Here is a 19506-nt window from a genome sequence, read left to right as displayed (position 1 = left end):
CAAGGTGGCAGAGAGGCAAGGTCTGATTTGCTGTGGTCCCCAAGTTATGGACCGCAGCTAGGACAGGGAGAGAGGGGGGCAGAGAGAAAGAAGAGAGGCCAGAGGGTGTAAGGCCAGCTGCAGACCTCTGCTTCCAGGAGACTTGCCAGTAACTGGGCGAGGACGGAGGCAGCGGAGGGTCTGGGTAACCCTTGAGAGGAAATCACTTTAGATACATTGGAGGGATCTATTCCATGCACATATGGGGGTTTGCTATGCAGTCAGAAATACAGATTTGGGCTTGAGGGCACAGGGGTTAGGGTTTCTTTGAGAGGTGAAGATATGTTCACAGGGAAGAACTACGTGGACTTACAAAAAGAATAATAGAAGGGGAGGTGAGCTCAAAAGTACAAGTTTCCTTCACCTTACGACATTGTCTTTTGAGCCTCTCTAAGATGGGAGCAGGGGTTCTTTTAATTAGAAAAACAAGGGGGAGAATGTGGGACATTAATGAAACCTCGTGGAATTCTAGGACTTAGTTTCCATTGGGAGAAAAGAACGAAAGCCATCAAAAATACACAGGAGTTCACATTTTAAAATTAATAGTGCAAATTACTAAGACTCTTAACAGTTTTAGACTCTAGAAGATACTACATAGACTTAGGAAAATACAGAGAACTCAGTGCACCAGTATCTTCTGTTATCAGTCATTTCTTTTTTCTTTTTAACTTGGCTGTACCGGGTCTTAGTTACGGCAAGCAGGATCTTTGTAGCTGCAGCATACAGGCTCTTAGGTGCAGCATGCAGGATCCAGTTTCCTGACCAGGGATGGAACCCAGGCAGCCCCACATGGGGAGCAGTGTCCCAACCACTGGACCACCAGGCAAGTCCCCTGTTCTCAGTCATTTCTTAATTTAGGTTTCCTTCCCTAGTCTCAGGTTGACTTTCATTTCATATTGATGAGAGAAAAAGTCTAGATAGATCATCTATAAAGTCTTAAGGAGAAAACAAAACCCAAAATCTTAAACTCCTGGATGCCCCTAGCATCTTATCAAGCTCTTTGCAGACTTTTTCATCCTGCATTTGACTACAGTCTGCATTAACTGATAACCGCTTATTACAGTGCTACTCACAGTGGGGTTAACTGACCCACAGTATCAACATCCTCCAAGAGGAGCTTGCCAGAAATACTGTTTGGGGTGTGGCCCCAGACCTGCTGCGGCAGAAACTACTAGAGTGGAGCACAGCACATCTGGCTCACTGCCTGCCAGTTCACACTGCTTACGCTGCCCGAGGCTTCTGAGTCTTGGGCACACAGAATCACCTGAGGGTCTTTAGAGAAACAGCAACCCTCAGGGGCCTTAATCTCTGGGGGGAGTGCCTGGACGTGGGATTCTGTGACATGTTTCTACTGCGCAGCTCGGAGCACTGGATTCTAGTCCCCTCCTCAAAGACGCCAAAGGAGGAAAGGAAAAAAAATCTGGATGCCCCCCCACCACCACTCTTTAAACACACACACACACACACACACACACAGCTGAAGCGCTCAACCTGGAGGCCCCCCCCCCCACCACTCTTTCCATACACACAGCTGAAGCGCTCAGATCCGAATAGGAGAGCTCACGGTCACCTCACCTGCCGTTTTTGTTTATGTACGTCGCTAAATAGCCATGGTCCTGCCAGGTGTGCACTGACTCCGTCATCCCCTGCTCCTGGAAAATGGACTGGAGGCCTTTCAGAATGGTCTCACCATCAGCTGGAGAACAGGGGGAGAAGGCAAGATGGTCAGATGAAACACTGAGAAGCAAAGCACAGTTTGATGAATGAATTTTTGAGAAACCCTGAACAGAGCTATGGGCATCATTTATCCCCTTTGTTATGAGCTAGAACTTTCTCAACCCTATAGGGAGTGGCTGCAGATTACCAGGTAACACAGAAAGAACAGCAACACCAACCACAGAAGAGCTGTGCCAAAAATGCAGACGGATAATTGAGCCAACTAGAAATAGCATAACAAAATATTCAGCCTAGCCAGAAATCAAATAAAAACACGATAAAAGACATTCCACTTTAGGTGAAATAACTTAATGAGGATCTAGAGTACTAGAAAAGGGTTTCCATCCATTGTGGATGGGTACCATAAATGACTTCAAAACTTTTGACTCTGTATTCCAGGTGTTCTGCAATAAGGATGCCTTGGTTTTTATTATTGGGAAAAAAGAAATAGCACAACCCAGTAACCTATTTTTAATTGATAGAAACTGAACAATTCAATATGCTACAACCTGCTAAGCATTCTGATGCCCCTCTCTCCCATCCCACGGGCTACCCCCCCCAACCCCCACCAAAGTGGAGCTCAGATCAAGGACTGAGGTCAAGGTTATAGAAATTGCATTAACCTCTGCAGGTTTACTTGAATCCAGAATCTTCAAGAACATCCAACAGTATGATACTTAGATGAAAAGCAAAATGCAATTAATTCTCTAGTTGTATCTGCCAAAGCACTCATTCCTTGAGAAGGTTAAGATAAAGAACCACAATGAGACAAAAGGAGTTACTCTGTACTGTCCCATGAGCCCACCACAGGCTGATGCTTTTTCCACATGAAGGAAGAGGGCAGGCTGAGAAGCGTCCAAACAAAGCACCCCCGTGACTTAAAGCAAGGGCAAAAAGAAAAAAAACGGAAGATCCACAGTTGACCGCAGTGCGGTTTCACAAGAAAATTACACTAGAATTCCTTCCATAAACTAAGGCGTGCCAAAATGGACTGGAAGAATTCCTTCAATCTACACAGAGTTGATCTCCAGTGACATCTGGAACACCTTCCAGCGCACAGTAAGAATGAGGGCTACAAACCAGGTTCAGAGCCCACCCTGGGCAGCAGATAGGTCTTATCCTGGCCTATGCAGACATTTTTTAGCATGTAAGTTAACTGGCGTTTGAAAACCAGACGATTTCATCTATTCCCACTGTTGAGGGTAGAAGAGTGACCCCCCCACAAAATATATGGCCACATTTTAACCCTCAGAACTTGGGAATGCAACCTGATCTGGAAAAGGGTTTTTGCAGATGTAGTAGTTAAAGATCTTAGAGTATCCAGGTAGGTCCGAATTCTAGTAAGTTCTTATCAGAGACTGAAGCCTGGAAGACACAGGAAGGAGGAGCAGGAGCAGGTGAAGACAGGGAGAGACTGGCATGTGATGGCCACCAGCCAAGAATGCAGAGCCACCAGAAGTTGGAAGAGGCCAGTGAGGACTTGCCCCTCGACCCCTTAGGGGAGCATGGCCCTGCTGATGCTCTGCTTTCAGACTCCAGCCTCCAAAACTGGGAGAGAATAGGCTTCTTTAGCTTGAAGTCACCAGTTTGTAGTACTTTGTTAAAACAGCCCTGGCTGACTAATACACCCACCAAAATATAGATTTTAACTATGCTTAAAAAAAACAAAAGCAAATGCAGTAGCAGAGATGGCAGTGAAGGAGTGATTTCGTTCATCTTCTCCATTTCCAAACACAGAGCAATTAGGGTAGCACCGCCCAACCTCACAGAAAACATTTAGAACAAAACTGAACGACAGGCAGTGTGTATGCCTAGATAGCACGCCGCGTGTGGGTAGAGACAAGCATTCCCCACCCACAAACCTGTACGATACCACCAAGTGTGAGAGGAGCAAGTAGGCACAGCAAAGGGACTTCCAACCCCTCATAAAAATACCAACAGGAGTTCATCCCAAAGGGAGGGGCCCCCTGCTTTCAGATGGTGCCGCCTGGCAGGCCATGGGGCCCGGAGTCGGGTCAGGGAGTGTGGGGGCAGCCGAGCCCTGTGCTCAGCCAAACGACCTGAAGCCTCTTCAGGAAGGGGCCTTGTGTCCCACAACAGGAAGGGACCCCTGGAGGGGCGTCCACACCACTGCCCCACCCGAGCACAAGCACTGCCCAACGTGAGAGGCGACCTCCTGTTCCATGTAAGGCTCCCTCATTCCCAGCAAAACTCTGTGTTTGGGAAACTCATTTGACAAAAAATAATCTAGCTGGCTTTGCTATTCTGAAAGTGGTTTCAGGAAGTTAAAAGGGGGAAGCTTGAATTTTATCCCCCAGAACCATGGTTTTAAGACTGAATTTGGCCCCTGGGAAAAAAAAATTTCAATGTCAAACTTGATGGAAACATGTGATCTTGTTCTTTTTGGGTCTGAGAAGCCAGGGGTGGGGGTCAGGCCACCGTGGAAGTGACCAAGCTGTGGGGTGGTGAAGACAAGTGCGCCCGGCAATACTTGAACTGTGACTAGGAAAGCCACTATGCAATTATTCAATCCCTCCTTGGCCAGAACAGATGTTTTCTGTTTTGAAAGTGTATAAAACAAATCATCACTCCCTGTAAATGGCCTCGGGCCCAAGTTCAGTTGGCACATTCCACAACTGAACACAAACCCCCCATGATGGTGGAGGGGGCCACGCCGGCAGGGCCACCCTGCGGGTCACTGGCCAGGCTGTGTGCTGAACAAGAGCCCCGGGGCTGAGCTGGAGCATACTCTATCCCTTGGGTAGGAAAAGGGGGTGTCTTTGTCTGGTACACACAAAGCCCTTGACTGCTAGCCAAGCCCAGTGTGGCGACCATCCTAACAGAAAGGCAGAGGGGACTAACCTCCAGCCAGGTTGCAAATTGAAGAAAACACATTACAAAAGAGATCCAATTTAGTGTTCTTGTATTTCTATACTGTGGGCTTATTTCCCAATTCAGTAGAAATACCCTAGGTCTGAATGACCTTTCTGGTGGTCGCCGCCGCCTAGCTCCTGTGGCCATCTAGTGTGCCAGCCTTGCCAGGGACACAGGGATCACACCATTTTGTCCACTGTTCACCTCATGTCATATTCACCTTCCTCCAGACCTGGGGGCTCCCTTGTCAGCCAAGCTGCTCCCAGCCCTTGGAGAAGACTCCAGAAAGCAGAACTGGAGCTGAAACACCTACCTAGGATCTCTTTTCCAGAGCGAAGTCAAAGAAATGAGTTCCAAAAGCCTTAACGAGGTGACCTTCTTGGTCATCTTGATCCCAAGTGCTCAATAAATGTTTTGTGAGTCAAATGAAAAATTCATCTGGCTAAATTAATCATCCTATTTTTGTATCTTGTTGGAACACCCAGACCAGTAGTTTTCATGATCCTAGCTGCACATTATAACCACCTGGGGAATTATAAAACTTCTGATGCCACATCCTACACCAGTTATAGAAAACTTTGAGGGTGGGACCCAGGCATCACATTTTTAAAGCTCCCTGGGAAGTTCCAATGTGCAGCCATGTTTGAGAACCACTGATCTAAACCACTAAATACAAGAAAGAAAACCAAACTCCCCACTATCTCCAAACTAACCACACTCAAGTTACCAAAAGGTTCTATCGATAGAAATATAACAGGGGGCCTGAAAAAAGGCCAAAGTCCCTGCTAGCTATAGCCACAGGTTTCAGCTAGAGCCACTGCTCTGCAATTAATTATCCAATCTCAACCTCTGTGCCTGTCTAGTAAGGAACATGTAACATGACCAAACAAAATGTACTGGCTGTAACAGAATTACTCAACTTGGGTTGAAAATATGATGTGAATGATTACCCAAATTTGGGAATACCAGACAGCAATGTCATAAATGCCTACAAATCAGAAAATGTGAAAATAGATTCAATGATAAAAGAAATATAAGCACACCGGATTCAAGTTGACATGGTAATCCAAACTAGGCTAATAAAAATGTTGTTTGGCACAAGTTCTTAGAAAACTCTGCCCAAGCAAGAATGACATTTAACTAGCGAAGCACTCAGACAGAGCCTTCCACAGTGCTCAGCAACACAGCGACCTGTCCCAGGGCAAAATGTGTCCTTTGTCCAACGGGCAACTCAACGTCCTCATTTCCAGACCACTGCCCACTTTGTCTGTGTTTATTCAACAAGAACTTAAGAGGAATCAACTTGGAGGTCTGGTCCAAATTAAATACACCACTATCAAAAGAAGGCCAGGGAAGACAAGGTTTCATCTCCCTGCCTCATTTTGTCCCAGAGACCCATTTATAGGCCTCTCTCAGAAGAATGAACCTCATTCCTCTTACCCTGGCCGAATCCCAAATCTGTAAATATAGCTGGAACCTTCTTCCCGCCCTAATGCTCACCACACTGTCCTGATCTCAAGTCTGGAATCAAAACCCAGCTCAGACTTCCCTACTCCTTCCCACCAATGGTTAATAACCCTGCCACTTACGATTGCCTAAAGAGACCTGCCCCCCCCAGCTTCTCCCCAGAGTCCCCCACCAGAGCCTCTCTGCACCACTCAAACTCACTGGTCAGGACAGCCCTCACTTACACACCTCATTTCTTCAAATGTTAAAAAAGGAGACGACTGTTTACAGGGTCCCTATAAGGAGCCTGCACCAATGTTCGATCTCTCAATATCAGGCACCACCATTTAATCATTGATCCATAAGGTGGGCGGCCCTGTGGACGTAAGTTAAGTACATCAGCCATGTACTTACATCAGCCAAGCTTACTAGCCCAAATAGAAGAGAGAGTCCTGCCAATGAAATCCTATGACACTTGGTGCCCTGGCAAAAAGGCAGGGAAATATGCTCTGGTTAGATTTCTACTTCTTCAACTTTAAGAGGCTAAGATACAGTAACCTCCTTAACTAAGTGAATTCCATTAGAGAGGCTGGCCTCAGAAAATAAGCAATTCTCACATGTTTAGAAAAACTCTGGACTCTACCCCATGACCGTGACTTGCACCTTTAAGTCTTTTCTGACTTCAAATACTTCAACTAAGAAAATTCTGGACCTCAGGTGTGAGGGCTTTAAGCTACACAACACCCAGTCTCTGCCTCTGTGGGGCCACCACCCTGCCACAATCCCACTAGTCCCCTCTGCATAATTAGGCTGCGTTCCTTTCTGCTCGCCCACATTTAAGCAGCACCTGGCTTATAAAAATCAGGACCGTCCCACCCCCCAACTTTATTGTCTCCTAGGTCTCTCCCACGAAGCTCGAGTAATTTAAGCTCCAAGAGGTTGTTAATTATTTCCATGGTTGCACCATGCCCAAGAGGTGAGGCCCCAAACCCAGCCTCCTTCCTTTCCACCTCCCACTCCCCAGACTCTGGAATTTCCAGAGCTCCCTGCCCTCCCTGATACTTGGTACCAGGCGCCCTCTGATCAACCTCCTCCACACACATCCAGGTCAGAGAGCCCACCCCTACTCCCGCCTCCTCTTTTCAGACATCTGCACTCTCTCTGTGGGAGGATGGCCCTGAAGCTGTGGGCAGATCCGTTTGCAGCTCCCCACAAGAGGAAACATAAAGGCAGGTATCCTTTCCCCCCAACCTGAGACTCTGATGTGTCAGAGAACCTAAGAGCCAGGCTTGGCTTGTGCAGTTTACCAGCTTTTTGGTCTTCTTGACAGACCCCTAAAAGAGGAAGCAAAGGAAAAGGGACTCCGAATACAGTTGGAAGCAGTTGAGTACCTGCTTTAAAAGTCCTCTCAGGTATCCTCATCTTCACAGTGGTGTGTTCACAGGACCATATGCTCTGGTCACAACTCAGAACTGTACGCTAAAGTGTACTCTATGTAAAATATATCATGTTTAAAAAAAATCTTCCAGAGTTACCAACCCCACTGGCATAACCACTCTGAGAACAACAAAATAGCATAAGCATTCCTCATGGGCCCCGTTCCACCCCAGCTGACAGCCTAAGGGTTCAAGAACAACATCCTTTGAACGCACACTGAATATGCTAGATTTTTTAAAAAAGAATATTGTGAGGCAGAAGCAACAAGGCCACATTACTGAAATTAAATGATAAACAGATGTCTTCATAGTTTATCAAAAACACACTTAAATTTAAAATTATGTTTTTTAAAAATTAAATTTTAACAACAGGTCTGTGTATCAGAAGACTTCTCAGACATTCAAAAGCCTAATTCATTTCCAGGGATTAAAGTGAAGGTCAAGCAGGTGCTTCCTCAGTCTGTCTTAGGTTCGACAACTTGGTCATATAGTCCCCGTTTCTAACAGCTGCAGGATGATTAATCTCATCACACAAAACCCACGCCAACAGGAATGTTCAAAGCAGCATGACTCACAGTCAAAAAGTGAAAACACCCAACAACCCATCAAGTTATAAATGAATAAGCAAAGTGTGATACTATCTACCCCGTGGACAATTATTTTGCCACAGAAGGAATGTGATATTGACATAACCTACAACACACGCTGAGCGGAAGAGGCCAGGCACAAAGGACCACACACTGCATGATTCCATTTATATGAAATGGCCAGCGAAAGCAAATCCCTAGAGACAAAAAGCAAATTGGTGGCTGCCAGGCCCTGGGATACAGGGATCTAGAAGGAATGAATGGAGTGACGGCCAAGGGGCATAGAGTTTCTTCCTAGAGTGACGAGCATGTTCTAAAATTGTGGTATGGTCGCACAACTTGGAATATAATAAAAACCACTGAACTTTAATTAAGCAACTGTATGAGTCATATCTCTCAGCAAAGTGGTCCAAAAACATTCAAACAAACAAACGGCACTTTTATACTCTCAGTTACTGTGAGGTAATCAAGGCAACAAACTTCCAGAAGCCAGTCTCTACCCTTCAATCAACCATAAGACAGGCCCCAGAGACTTCGCTGGTCCAGTGGTTAAGACTTCAAGCTTCCACTACAGGGGGTGCCGGATCAATCCCTGGTCAGGGAATGAAGATCCTGCAAGCCACTTAGCCAAAGGAAAAAAAAAAACAAAAAACAAACAGGTACCAGTTCAAAGGGGTCGCAAGGGGTGGTCTTCTGTACCCATCCCCACCAATCACCACCCTCATCATTTAAAATGTGTTTGAAGGGCTGCCTCATGTAGATGCTGTCTGAGGCCTTGGAGATGGTTTCCTGCCACTAACACATGTCTGCAGCCCATGTCAGTGCCTTGGGTGCGATCACAGCATTGCAGCTAGTCATGAATACTGTATTGTATATTTGAAAGCTGCTGGGAGAGTGGACCTGAAAAGTTCTCATCACAAGGGAAATAATTTGTAATTACGTGTGCTTACGGATGTTAAGCAGACACTGGGCTATCATTTTGCAATATTTCCACTTATTGAATCATTACCTGAAATGTTATGTCAATTACAACTGCCTCAATAAAAAAATAAATAAATAAATCCCAGCATCAGGGTGGGGCTGCAGAATTCTAAAAGGGACAATGACATCAAAACTTTGGGCGTATTTTCAGAGCACAGTTTCTGATATGCACAGAGAAGAAAAACTAAATCAGGAAAAAATAACTCAAGACAGAAAGCAAAGGACCTATTGAAGTTGAATTGACAGCCATATAACACAGAAATAACACCCTAGCTCTTTTCATGCAAACGTATGTTAAGGAAAACCATATGGGACTGTTTACAGTACCAGCCACAATGACTATTTTTTAAAAGTCACACTGTGGTGCACTCAGGATACTGTCAACACATTGCTAATTGCTTCGCCACCCGGCCTCCCCTTTCCCGGCCTCCCCTTTCCCACCGCAGGAGCAGTGAAAAGGGCATTTCCCACAGTCATGTGGGCCCCCAACACCTACTGGGGAGGTGGCAGGAGCCTGGCTCTACTTTAAAATAAGAGCAACTTAGAAACAATCTCCTTAAGAAACTAGAGGAGGATTTAAAAAAAGAGTAATCTATGAGACACAACTGTCATCCCTCTACACTCTGGAACCAGAACACTAATATTAATAACATAGTGTAGCTCTTCTTCCTGGTACGGCCATTTTCCTGAAGACTAGGATACTTTTCAAAGTACAGCCACCACCCACAAGCCTCAGTGGGCAAAGGCAGGGGGGGACCTCCTGCCCCAGAGGTGGCATGTGGCTCAGACTCTCCCATCCTCACATCCTGACTTACCTACGTGGGAGGCTAAAACCAAGATTTATAAAATGAAGCAAAGAAAAGGGAGACTAGGCAAAAGCCTGGCTTTCTTTTGGTGGTGGGGGAGCTGACACTTTTTGTTCGTTGGCCACAAGGCGCTGAACATCAAGCCGCTTGCCCTCTCCTGGGAGCCGCTGGAGAAACGCCATGGCCCTGGCTTTCAGGGGAGAAAGAAGGCAACCAGCCTGGAGGTGTGGAGGAGACTAAGGGAAGATCACCAGGTCAGAGGACACAGAGAAGAGGTCACAGGCACAATAAACCCTCTCGGAGGGTCAGGCTCACCCTGACAGACAGGAAGGGGACGTTCAAGGGAGCTAAAGCAGACCCAGCAGCACCCCCAAAGGACAAGCAGGTGGCAAGAGGGGAAGGACAGGGTCTGGGGCTGGAGGACAAAAGACCTGAGGTGCCTGGCCCAGGAGGACCGACTGCTCCTATGATACTTTAGTTCAACACTGCTGTCCGCCGCGGGGCATGGAGAGAGCTCCAGACACCACCTGCCACCTCCCCCCATCTCCGGAGCGGCAGGGGGAGGGCACAAGACAGGCTGACCCAAGGAGGCACGGCCTTCGGCTCCACTCTGAAGGAGAACAAGATTTCTTTCCCAAAGTAGAAAAGGTAGGACTTTTTTTTTTTTTAAGTCCAGGAAGGATGAAATAAGTTTTCCAATCACTTAAACAATATGAATATCCAGCTTTCTTCCCACTATTTTTAGGGGGGCAGGCTCTCTCCCAGCTCAGACCTATTATGAAAAACATGTATGTTGCTATAAAAAATGCTACGGTTTCTGCCAGAGTTTTTATGCTAGGCTGCAAATCAACCATGAAATACGATTTCCGGAGATAAAGCAGTTTGGACTTTGTGAACTTGGATGTCAAAAATCACATTCATGTCAGAAATGCCCCGAGGCAGCCCAGGCACCCTCCCTTGCTCTGGCTTTGGCTAGGCCAGACTCAGCCAAGTCGACACCCAAGTCTGCCCACCTCAGAAGGGCCCAGGAGGTACCTGCAAAGTGAGTGTGGCTGGAGAATGGCACAGCAACAAAGACTGAGGGCACAGGGAGGGGGCATGTGCTACGACAGATGGCGAGGCACCTGGGACCTGTACTTGCACATTTTCCAGACGGCTCTGAAGCTGGCTTATATATCTAAAGGCAGCGGTGAGCAGGCTTGCTTTGTGAAGGGCCACACAGGAATGACGACAGGCTTCGCAGGCTGAGTCGGGTCCTGTCACAATCGTTTGTATGCAACTGAATTACTGCCCTTTAAAAAGGCAGAGGGAACTCCCTGGTAGTCCAGTGGTTAGGACTAGGCACTTTCACTGCCAAAGGCCTGGGTTCAATCCCTGGTTTGGGAACTAAGATCCCATAAGCCTCTGCAGCATTGCTGGAAATTAAAAAAAAAAAAAGTAAAAAGGCAGAAATCATTCTTAGCTGGAGGATGGTACAAAAAGATGCCAGAAGGGCAGGATTTGGTCCAAGGGCCTTAGTTTGCTGACCCCAAGTCTGAGATCTTTTCCAACTCTAAACTCTTAAACAACAAGCACGGATGCTCAGCTGTAATTCAACAAGCTGAATTCTCAGAAGTGACATTCTAGAATTCGAGACTGGAATAATCCAAGCAACATTTTCTACATTTAACTTAGCAACTTACTAAATATGGAAAAAAATAACAGCTAATAACCTGCATAACTAAGAACCCTGCATTTTAACGAATACATAAAAGTTACATTAGTAACTAATAGGAATAGCCTCACACTAGAGAGTTAAGAGTATTTTAAAGTACCAGCCTTCATTTTAAAGTCTCAACCCACAAAGCTATGCTCCCACTTCAAGAACTTAGAAAATGCGAAAAATAAACCCAAAGCAACCATGTTGACGTATGGCAGAAACCAACACAATATTGTGATTATCCTTCAGTTAAAAATAAATAAAAAACCCAAAGCAAGCAGAGGAAGGGAACAGGATAACAGCAGAAATCGATGAAACTGAAAGCAAAAAACTATAGAGAAATCAGTGAAGCCAAAAACTGTTTCTTTGAAAAGATCAATAAAAGTGACAAACTCTAGCAAGACTGATGAAAAAAAAAAAAGATACAGATTACCAGTATTAGGAACCAAAGAACTATCATTCTAAATGCTGCAAACACCAGAAGGATAATAAGGGAATCCTACAAACAACTGTATACACATAAATTTGACAATTTAAGGAAATGAACTAATTCCTCAAAAAACACAAACCACAACCCACCAATATGAAACAGGTAATCTGAACAGCCCTATAACTTAAGGAAATTGAACTTGAAATTTTAAAATTCCAAATAAAAGAAATCTTGAGGCCCAGATAGTTTCACTAGAGAATTTTACCACACATTTAAAGAATTAAACACCAATTCTACATAATCTCTTACAGAAAATAAAAAAGGAGAGAACACTTCCAAATTCATTTTATGAAGCCATTATCCTAACAGCAAAACAAGACAAAGTTAGCCCCAAAAGAGAAACCTACAAACCAAACTAATACCCCTCATGAACAGAAACACAAAAATCTTTAACAAATTCTTTAAATCCTTAATTAATTTAGCAATATAGGAAAATTATTATGTACCATGACCAAATGTGATTTACTCCAGGTATACAAGTTCAATACTTTAAAAAAAAAAATCAATCTGATGTACCGTATTAATAAACTAGGGAAGAAAATAAAAACACATGGTATTAATTGATGAAGAAAAGTATTTGGTATACTTCAACACCCATTCAAAATAAAAGCTCCCAGGAAATAAGAACAGAGGGGCATGTCCACAGCTTGATAAGGAGTTATCTACAAAAAACCTACAACCAGCATCGTACTTAACGTTAATGGACAGAATGCTATCAGTAAGGAGGCAAGAATGTCTGCTAAGTACTGAAAGTGCAGCCAGCTCAATAAGGCCAAGGCATCAAGATGTACTCACGGTGACCGAGCTAATAAGTGGTAAAGCTAGGCTCCAAAGTCAAGCAACTGGTCTCCAAAGATCCAGTGCTTTTAATCTCAGCACAGTTTTGTCTCCTTTAGTTATATATAGGACAAGAATAAGCCATTTGTCTCACATACCAACACATCAATAGTGGTTATCTACTTGTCATAAGATCAGAGATCTGGGTTTTTCCCCATTTCCTTACACCCTGTAGGGAGTCTAAAATGAGCACATAACTTAAAACGAAAACACCTAAAAAGACAAATGTATAAACCAATACTTGAACAGCTTCTGCAGTTTCTTCAAGGAAAGCCATACCCTCTATGCAAAGAAAAAAAATATGCATGCGAACTCTATTAACAATTTAACATCCGCAAAATGCTTTCTTTTTAAATGACCTATCATATTCCAAACAGAAAAACTGGTGTTAAGCTCTTTTCCTCTCCAACCTAGACAGATCCCATTTAGGAACATCAAACACTTGGACTGACAGGCCCACGACTTCCTACAACCCCAGAACTAACTGGGCCACTTAGCTACAGCATTAAACAGTTCAAAAATTCAGTGTTAAACCCCTACTGTTTTCCCAAGTGTGATCCACAGCACTGGTTCTAAGAAAAGGGGTCCCATAAGTCAGTCACAGGATGTAATGCACGGCACAGTGACTACGCATTGGTGACTATAGTTAACACCATACTGCATATTTGCAAGTTACTAAGAAGAGATGTTAAAGTTCTCACCAGAGGAAAAAATAATTTTCAAATTATGTATGGTGCCAGATGTTAACTAGACTTACTGCAGTGATCATTTTGCAATATATACACATATCAAATTATGACGCTGTACACCTGCAACGAATACAGTGCACCTCAATAAAAAAAAAGAAAGGGCTCCATGTTGAACCCAGTTTGAGATCTCTTCTAATATTTTCTAGAAATTCAGAATGCCCATTATCCTATCAGTACTGCTTGACCACTGTAATCTGCATTTGGTGTTAAATATAACAGTAGCCTAGAAAATGCTCAGGAGTCTCACAGGAGAAATTTCCACTCCAGGGGAAAAGAGAGTCATGCAACAGAAACCCATGGAAGTGTTATCTTAAAAATCAAAATGTCTTCTTAAACTTCTGCTTTAGTAACTTGGAGTGGTCCTTTAATCAGACCAACCTTCAAATCACATGCCAACCCTTTATTTTCTGCCTCTTTTTTTGGCAGCAAAACTTTCCTTATCTTTCAGTAAGTGAAATTCACACCTCTTTATAACTGATCATCTTTACCCACTGGCAGAATTTCAAAGTGCTCAGCACTAAGTATTGCAATTAGCGTGAAGTGTTTTATGTATCGCTTGACACTCTTCCAAATATTTTATTGGACATCCCACCCAACAACACAATGTGTGGGATCCTGTTATCACTGGTGCCTTTATGCAAAGGGTGAAATTAAGGTACATGGGAAACTACCCAAAGGGTCAAGTCAGCTCAGGATCCCAGAAATTGCTACTGTGTCTTACCAGCTCCTTTTGACTCTGCAACTTAGTGCATAAATATCTTTCATCACAAGTACAGCCACTAGTGCAGGGGCTCTTTCCAGAACATAAGCGACATCGTCAGTTTAACAAAATGCAAGCCCACCACAACTTAGGGCTGCAGAGTTGTCTTTTCCCGGGGTCTGGAAAAGTGCCTAGCTGTAAGGGTTTAAAAGAGCATTTGTGCAATGGTTTACATACTTGGTTTGCAGAATTCAATTGAGGAGGTTTCCCGACTTTTCAAAAGAACTGAGCCTGTAATTAAACTACCATGAAATGGTGGTTGGAGCCACAGAGCACACCAGCAGGTTTAGCTTACAACTGCAGTGAAATGGTGGATTAAAATGCCCAGAATATGCGTGACTCCAAAAACTAAAATCAATAATAGCTTTCTTGAACACGTTTCTAAACAGATGCTCAACCACAATCCAGTAACTTTCAAACTAATCCTTACCTGCCAAGGGTTACTATAACCACGGTGGTCTCAATTCAAATTACAAAGTCCATAATTACAAATCTTTCCATGGTCCCAAGTTCAACACCAAACGCTCTAACTTTTCAAAGTTTTGAGAGACCACAGCACTTCAGTCTACCTCCCAAGAAGGTAGGGAAGGCCTTCAAATAAAACCATTTACATTATACAATTAAGAGGATACAAAGAGAGACTTCCCTGGCAGGCCAATGCTTAAGACCCTGCAGGGAGTGGGTGTTCGATCCCCGGTCAGGAAACTAAGACCCCCACATGCTGCATAGGGCAGCCAAAAAAAAAAATAGGAGACAAAGAACATTCCAAACTGCTAACTCCTCCACTGCAAAATGAAACCAGCTCTCCCCCACAAAAATAAAACAAAAAACCCACAAGACAAACCATCTACCAGTCGGTTATTAAACTGGAAAACACTTTTTAAGAAACCATCACCTGCAGAGCTTCAGATTACTTGAAAAAAATACGTCTTGTTAGCTGGGGTGGGGATTATTCCTAATACCTGGATTATAGAGTCAATTTCTTAAACAGCTATCATCCTTTGCAAAGCATCTAAAACAACTAGAGAACTACCAAGTAAGAACTAGGTGAGGATTTTTGATATAAAGCAAAAGTATTAACAATTTTACCATATGCTACCTCTACAGGCTTAAAGATATGGGTATAGTTTCAGAACTGTACTTGAAAAAACCATTAAGGTTTACACAATTTTTAAATGGCAAGCTCACAAGATGAATTCCGAGCAATGTGCAATTATTCAGCCTGGGGTCAAATAGAGCACGATCAGAGCTATTAAGAAGCTTGCAGAGTTGGGAGCGAAGAGCATGCCAAACGTAGGCTGACTCCAAGGAGGGACCTTCCCAGGCAGACTAGAAAACATTTTCAAAGACAATTAAGGTATGAGAGAATACCTATGTAACACAAAAAATACCTTCCCTGGGGCTGTTAGAAAATTAATTCTAAGTCCAGGTGCTATGTGGAAGCACAAGGAGTGTGAGACTCAATTGTGTGTTGGGTGAGGATACAGAATGGGTAGAAACGGACCTTCATGGACCCTGCAAGTGCTGATAAGGACTCTCAAGTCATTCTGTAACGTGATGAAACGTCACAGGAAGGCTTTGAAATGGGAAAAGGGGCAGGGATCTGTTGACTGAGCCCTTCCCCAACAAGAGAGACAAGTTGAGAGATTGTGGCCAAGAACAGTAGCCAGGGAAAAAGTGAGCAAGGAATTTGAGAGGGTAGCAGGCACAATCCACAGCACTTAAAGACGTGGATGGGCATGGTTTCTGGTATAAGGGGGTTTTTGTTTTTAATGAGGATCCTATTACTGTGTGGTGGTTTTCATACTTAATCAGCATCAGAAGTGCTGGGAGGAAAGCTGGTTAAAAATGTAAATTCCAGGTACTACCCAGCCCTCAAAGACTGTGATTCATGTCAGTCTAGCGTGGGGCCTGTGAATGCCTTTTCCCCACTCAGCAGCCGCCCCAAGCTTCATTGTTAAAGCAGGGGTGTGGGTGTGGGTGGTGTCATGGTGGTGGATAAAGTGTAATGGGACAAAGATAATGATAATGCTGAAGGGGAAGGGAAAAAGCTTTTTCTACGCTTGAACAAAAGAACAAAAAAAGCCAGATGCAATAAAAACTGGCTTAAGTTTTATGCTTATAGTAATAGCTACTGAAAATACACAAAGATGATGTTTCCACCAGAAAGCAGCTCAGTAAACGCATGCAAGAACAGGAGTTTGGTGGAGAGGTCGATGGTTCAGGAACTCAGGGAGGGGTCACCTGAAGCCACAGGCTTTGCTGGGTACGAAGCACTAACGGACCTCAGTGCAAACCTCAGGGGAAGGTAAGGCCCATCCTCCACCCTGCCGGCACCATGGAGACTTCCAAAAAGAACCAGGGAAATTTTGCTAATGATTGGCCACCCAGATCACAACTTGGTTAGAACTTACACTGGGGATTTCTCTACCTCAGCACCAGACATGATGGCTTGTCAATGCTGTGCACTGTAGTATGTTGAGCAGCATCCTTGGCCGACTGGATGCCGACAGCACCTCACCAAGCTGAGGAAACAGCGATAAACTGGTGGAGGGCAAAGCAGGGGACATGGCCACTGAGACGCACTGCCTTAACTCAGACGCTTCACAATTGTGCAATTAACAAAAAGGCCTTGGAGTCAGAGAGACAGGGCTTTGAATCACAGATACCCCACTTAAGAGAAAAACTTCAATGTGCTTATGTGTTCACCTTTAAAATGGGGATAAGAGAACCTACCATATAGGGCTGTTGTGAGGATTACATAAAATAATGTCTTCTGAGCTTAGGGCAGAGCCTAGCCCAGGAGTCAACTAGTAAACATTGGCTTTCATGTTTTCAGAAAGATGTTTTGAAGAAGCAGGGACATTTGCTTACAGCTTTGGCCTCGGTGGAAGTGAAGTGCAGTGAAGTCGCTCAGCCGTGTCCGACTCTTTGCGACCCCATGAACTGTAGCCTACCATGCTCCTCCGTCCACGCGATTTTCCAGGCAAGAGTACTGGAGTGGGGTGCCATTTTCTTCTCCAGAGGATCTCCCGGACCCAGGGACTGAACCCAGGTCTCCTGCATTGTAGGCAGACGCTTTACCATTTGAGCTACCAGGGAAGTCCTAACCTCCTCCCAAAAGGAACAATATAGAGAAATGACAGTTCCAGTCCTCTCTCTAGCTCCTAGGATCTATGGGTTGACGGACTCCCAAAGAGCCACTAGACACAAATCAGGGACTCTGTGAACATAGATGAGAAAAACATACATCCTTATTTTCACTAACTGAAACTTAACATTTTATTCATTGCTGCTTGTAAAACTGCACATTACCAACTACCTGGCCATTGTCACAACAGAAACGCAGTTTTTGCTTATCAAATAACAGCTGAAATACCGATTTTCATGGCTCTACTTCAAAATTATGGAAATTATGAGGCCCGAAGCTAGACTATGTTTTAATGCGTTACTAAAGAAGCATATATTACTATTTACTATGCCACATATTAGAGGGTTTATTTTGAAGATGTTCTTTTTTTTTTTTTTTTAAGGGTTATTTTACGCATTTAAAATTCTTATGCTAAGAAGCGTTCCACAGGCTTTCCCAATGAGGGTTAAAGGCGATATGATTTAAGAACCCCTATCCTACACCTTTTTTGGCTAAGCCCTTAATTCCCAAGGATACTTATGTTGTTTTGTGTTTGTTTTTGGCAGTGGCACCCGCTTGCAGGATCTCAGGCCCCAACCAGGGATTGAACCCAAGCCATGGCAGTGAAAGCCCAGAATCCTAACCACGAAGCCATCAGCGAACATCCGTGTTCTTAATGTATTAAATAAGATTTTTGTTATGAAACTAACTTGTTCATTTGAATGGCACAAGTCACTTTGTTTCCCTACCTCAACTATATAGATCAGAGGTCCAAAAGGTGGACCCAATAGCACTGGCCACGTTTCCCCACTCAGGACCCATTCTCCACATTCTAAAGGTAAATGTGTGCCTGGTTTTCCTCTAGTGGACTTTAGCTTTCCACATTTAACGTAACACCAATCAGGTACTGTATTTAACCAGTACTTCTCAAACATCTATGATGTATCAGAACCAACAGGTCTGTATCCCAGACCATGAAGGTCAGCTTCCAAAGATACTCCCAGCCCGGGGATGAAATGGACATGAAAAAGAAGAGTGCTACCTTGCCAGGGCAGGCAGAGGTCAGGCGCGCCTCACTCTCCTCTACCTCTAACGCACACTTGCTGGCTGCCTGATGTAAACAAACCACGTGTCCTCCACCTGCCCAGAGATGCTTACGCTATACCAATATGGGACATGTTTACTCTTGTTAGCCTCAGGCTGAGAAATCACAAAGTGTTTTCTAGGCTCAAGGGTCTTCACAGTGAAATACTTCACTTACAAGATCAAAGATGAGATTTTTTTTTTTCCAGCAGCAATTAACATTTCCTGAGTTACCTCATCAACCAGAACTAAACAGGCACAGCCAGGCCCAACCTATAATTGGCTGCAATGGCCCAGTGGCTGCTGGGTACTAGCTGGCTTGCAGTGGTAACTATGTTATACAGAATCGCAACATAGTAAAATAACTAAGTGGTTCAAGTTTAATTCCAATAAAATCACATCATGGAACTGGAGCACTAGGAAGGATTACTGACAAATGGGAAAAAGAACATGATTCCAGGCTCCACAGGCATTTGACTCACCCTTGAGTCACATCCAATACTCACATGCCAAGAGTAATGTCTTTTGACTCATTATTATCAATTAAAATAAATGTTTTTGGAGACCTCACAGGTGGTAGACTTCTCACCAAGTGCCCCTTAATGAGAACCAAAAACTTTGATCCTAGTTTAGCCAGATCCCTTTATTGTACAAGGGTAGATACCTTAGGTATCTCACCCAAAATCAAGTGATGGGGGAATACAATTAAGAATCACGGTTCTCCTTCTCCAGAAACAGTTCAGCAGAGACTCAAGATCTAACACAGATGCATAATCACATGTCCCCTTAGTATCTTCTTTCTTCATCTTGCCATCAAAACTTTTTCATCTTGAAGATTAACAATCTGGGAATTAAGAGTAACTGGCTGGGAAT

The 19506-nt window shown here is 44.1% G+C and overlaps 1 protein-coding gene across 1 annotated transcript in view; it reads right to left on the bottom strand.

Moving 5' to 3' along the window:
• The window catches only part of SMS (spermine synthase), a 50368-nt gene that overhangs the window by 28630 nt on the left and 2232 nt on the right, over window positions 1–19506 (bottom strand). The window contains exon 2 of the mRNA XM_027533792.1: window positions 1615–1735. Coding sequence (XP_027389593.1) covers window positions 1615–1735 — 121 coding nt within the window. The remainder of the gene's footprint in view (window positions 1–1614; window positions 1736–19506) is intronic.

The sequence above is a fragment of the Bos indicus x Bos taurus genome, chromosome X (assembly GCF_003369695.1).
Source record: "Bos indicus x Bos taurus breed Angus x Brahman F1 hybrid chromosome X, Bos_hybrid_MaternalHap_v2.0, whole genome shotgun sequence".
Taxonomy (NCBI): domain Eukaryota; kingdom Metazoa; phylum Chordata; class Mammalia; order Artiodactyla; family Bovidae; genus Bos; species Bos indicus x Bos taurus.
The sequence above is the reverse complement of the archived record's forward strand: the minus strand, read 5'-3'. Positions and strand labels throughout refer to the sequence as shown.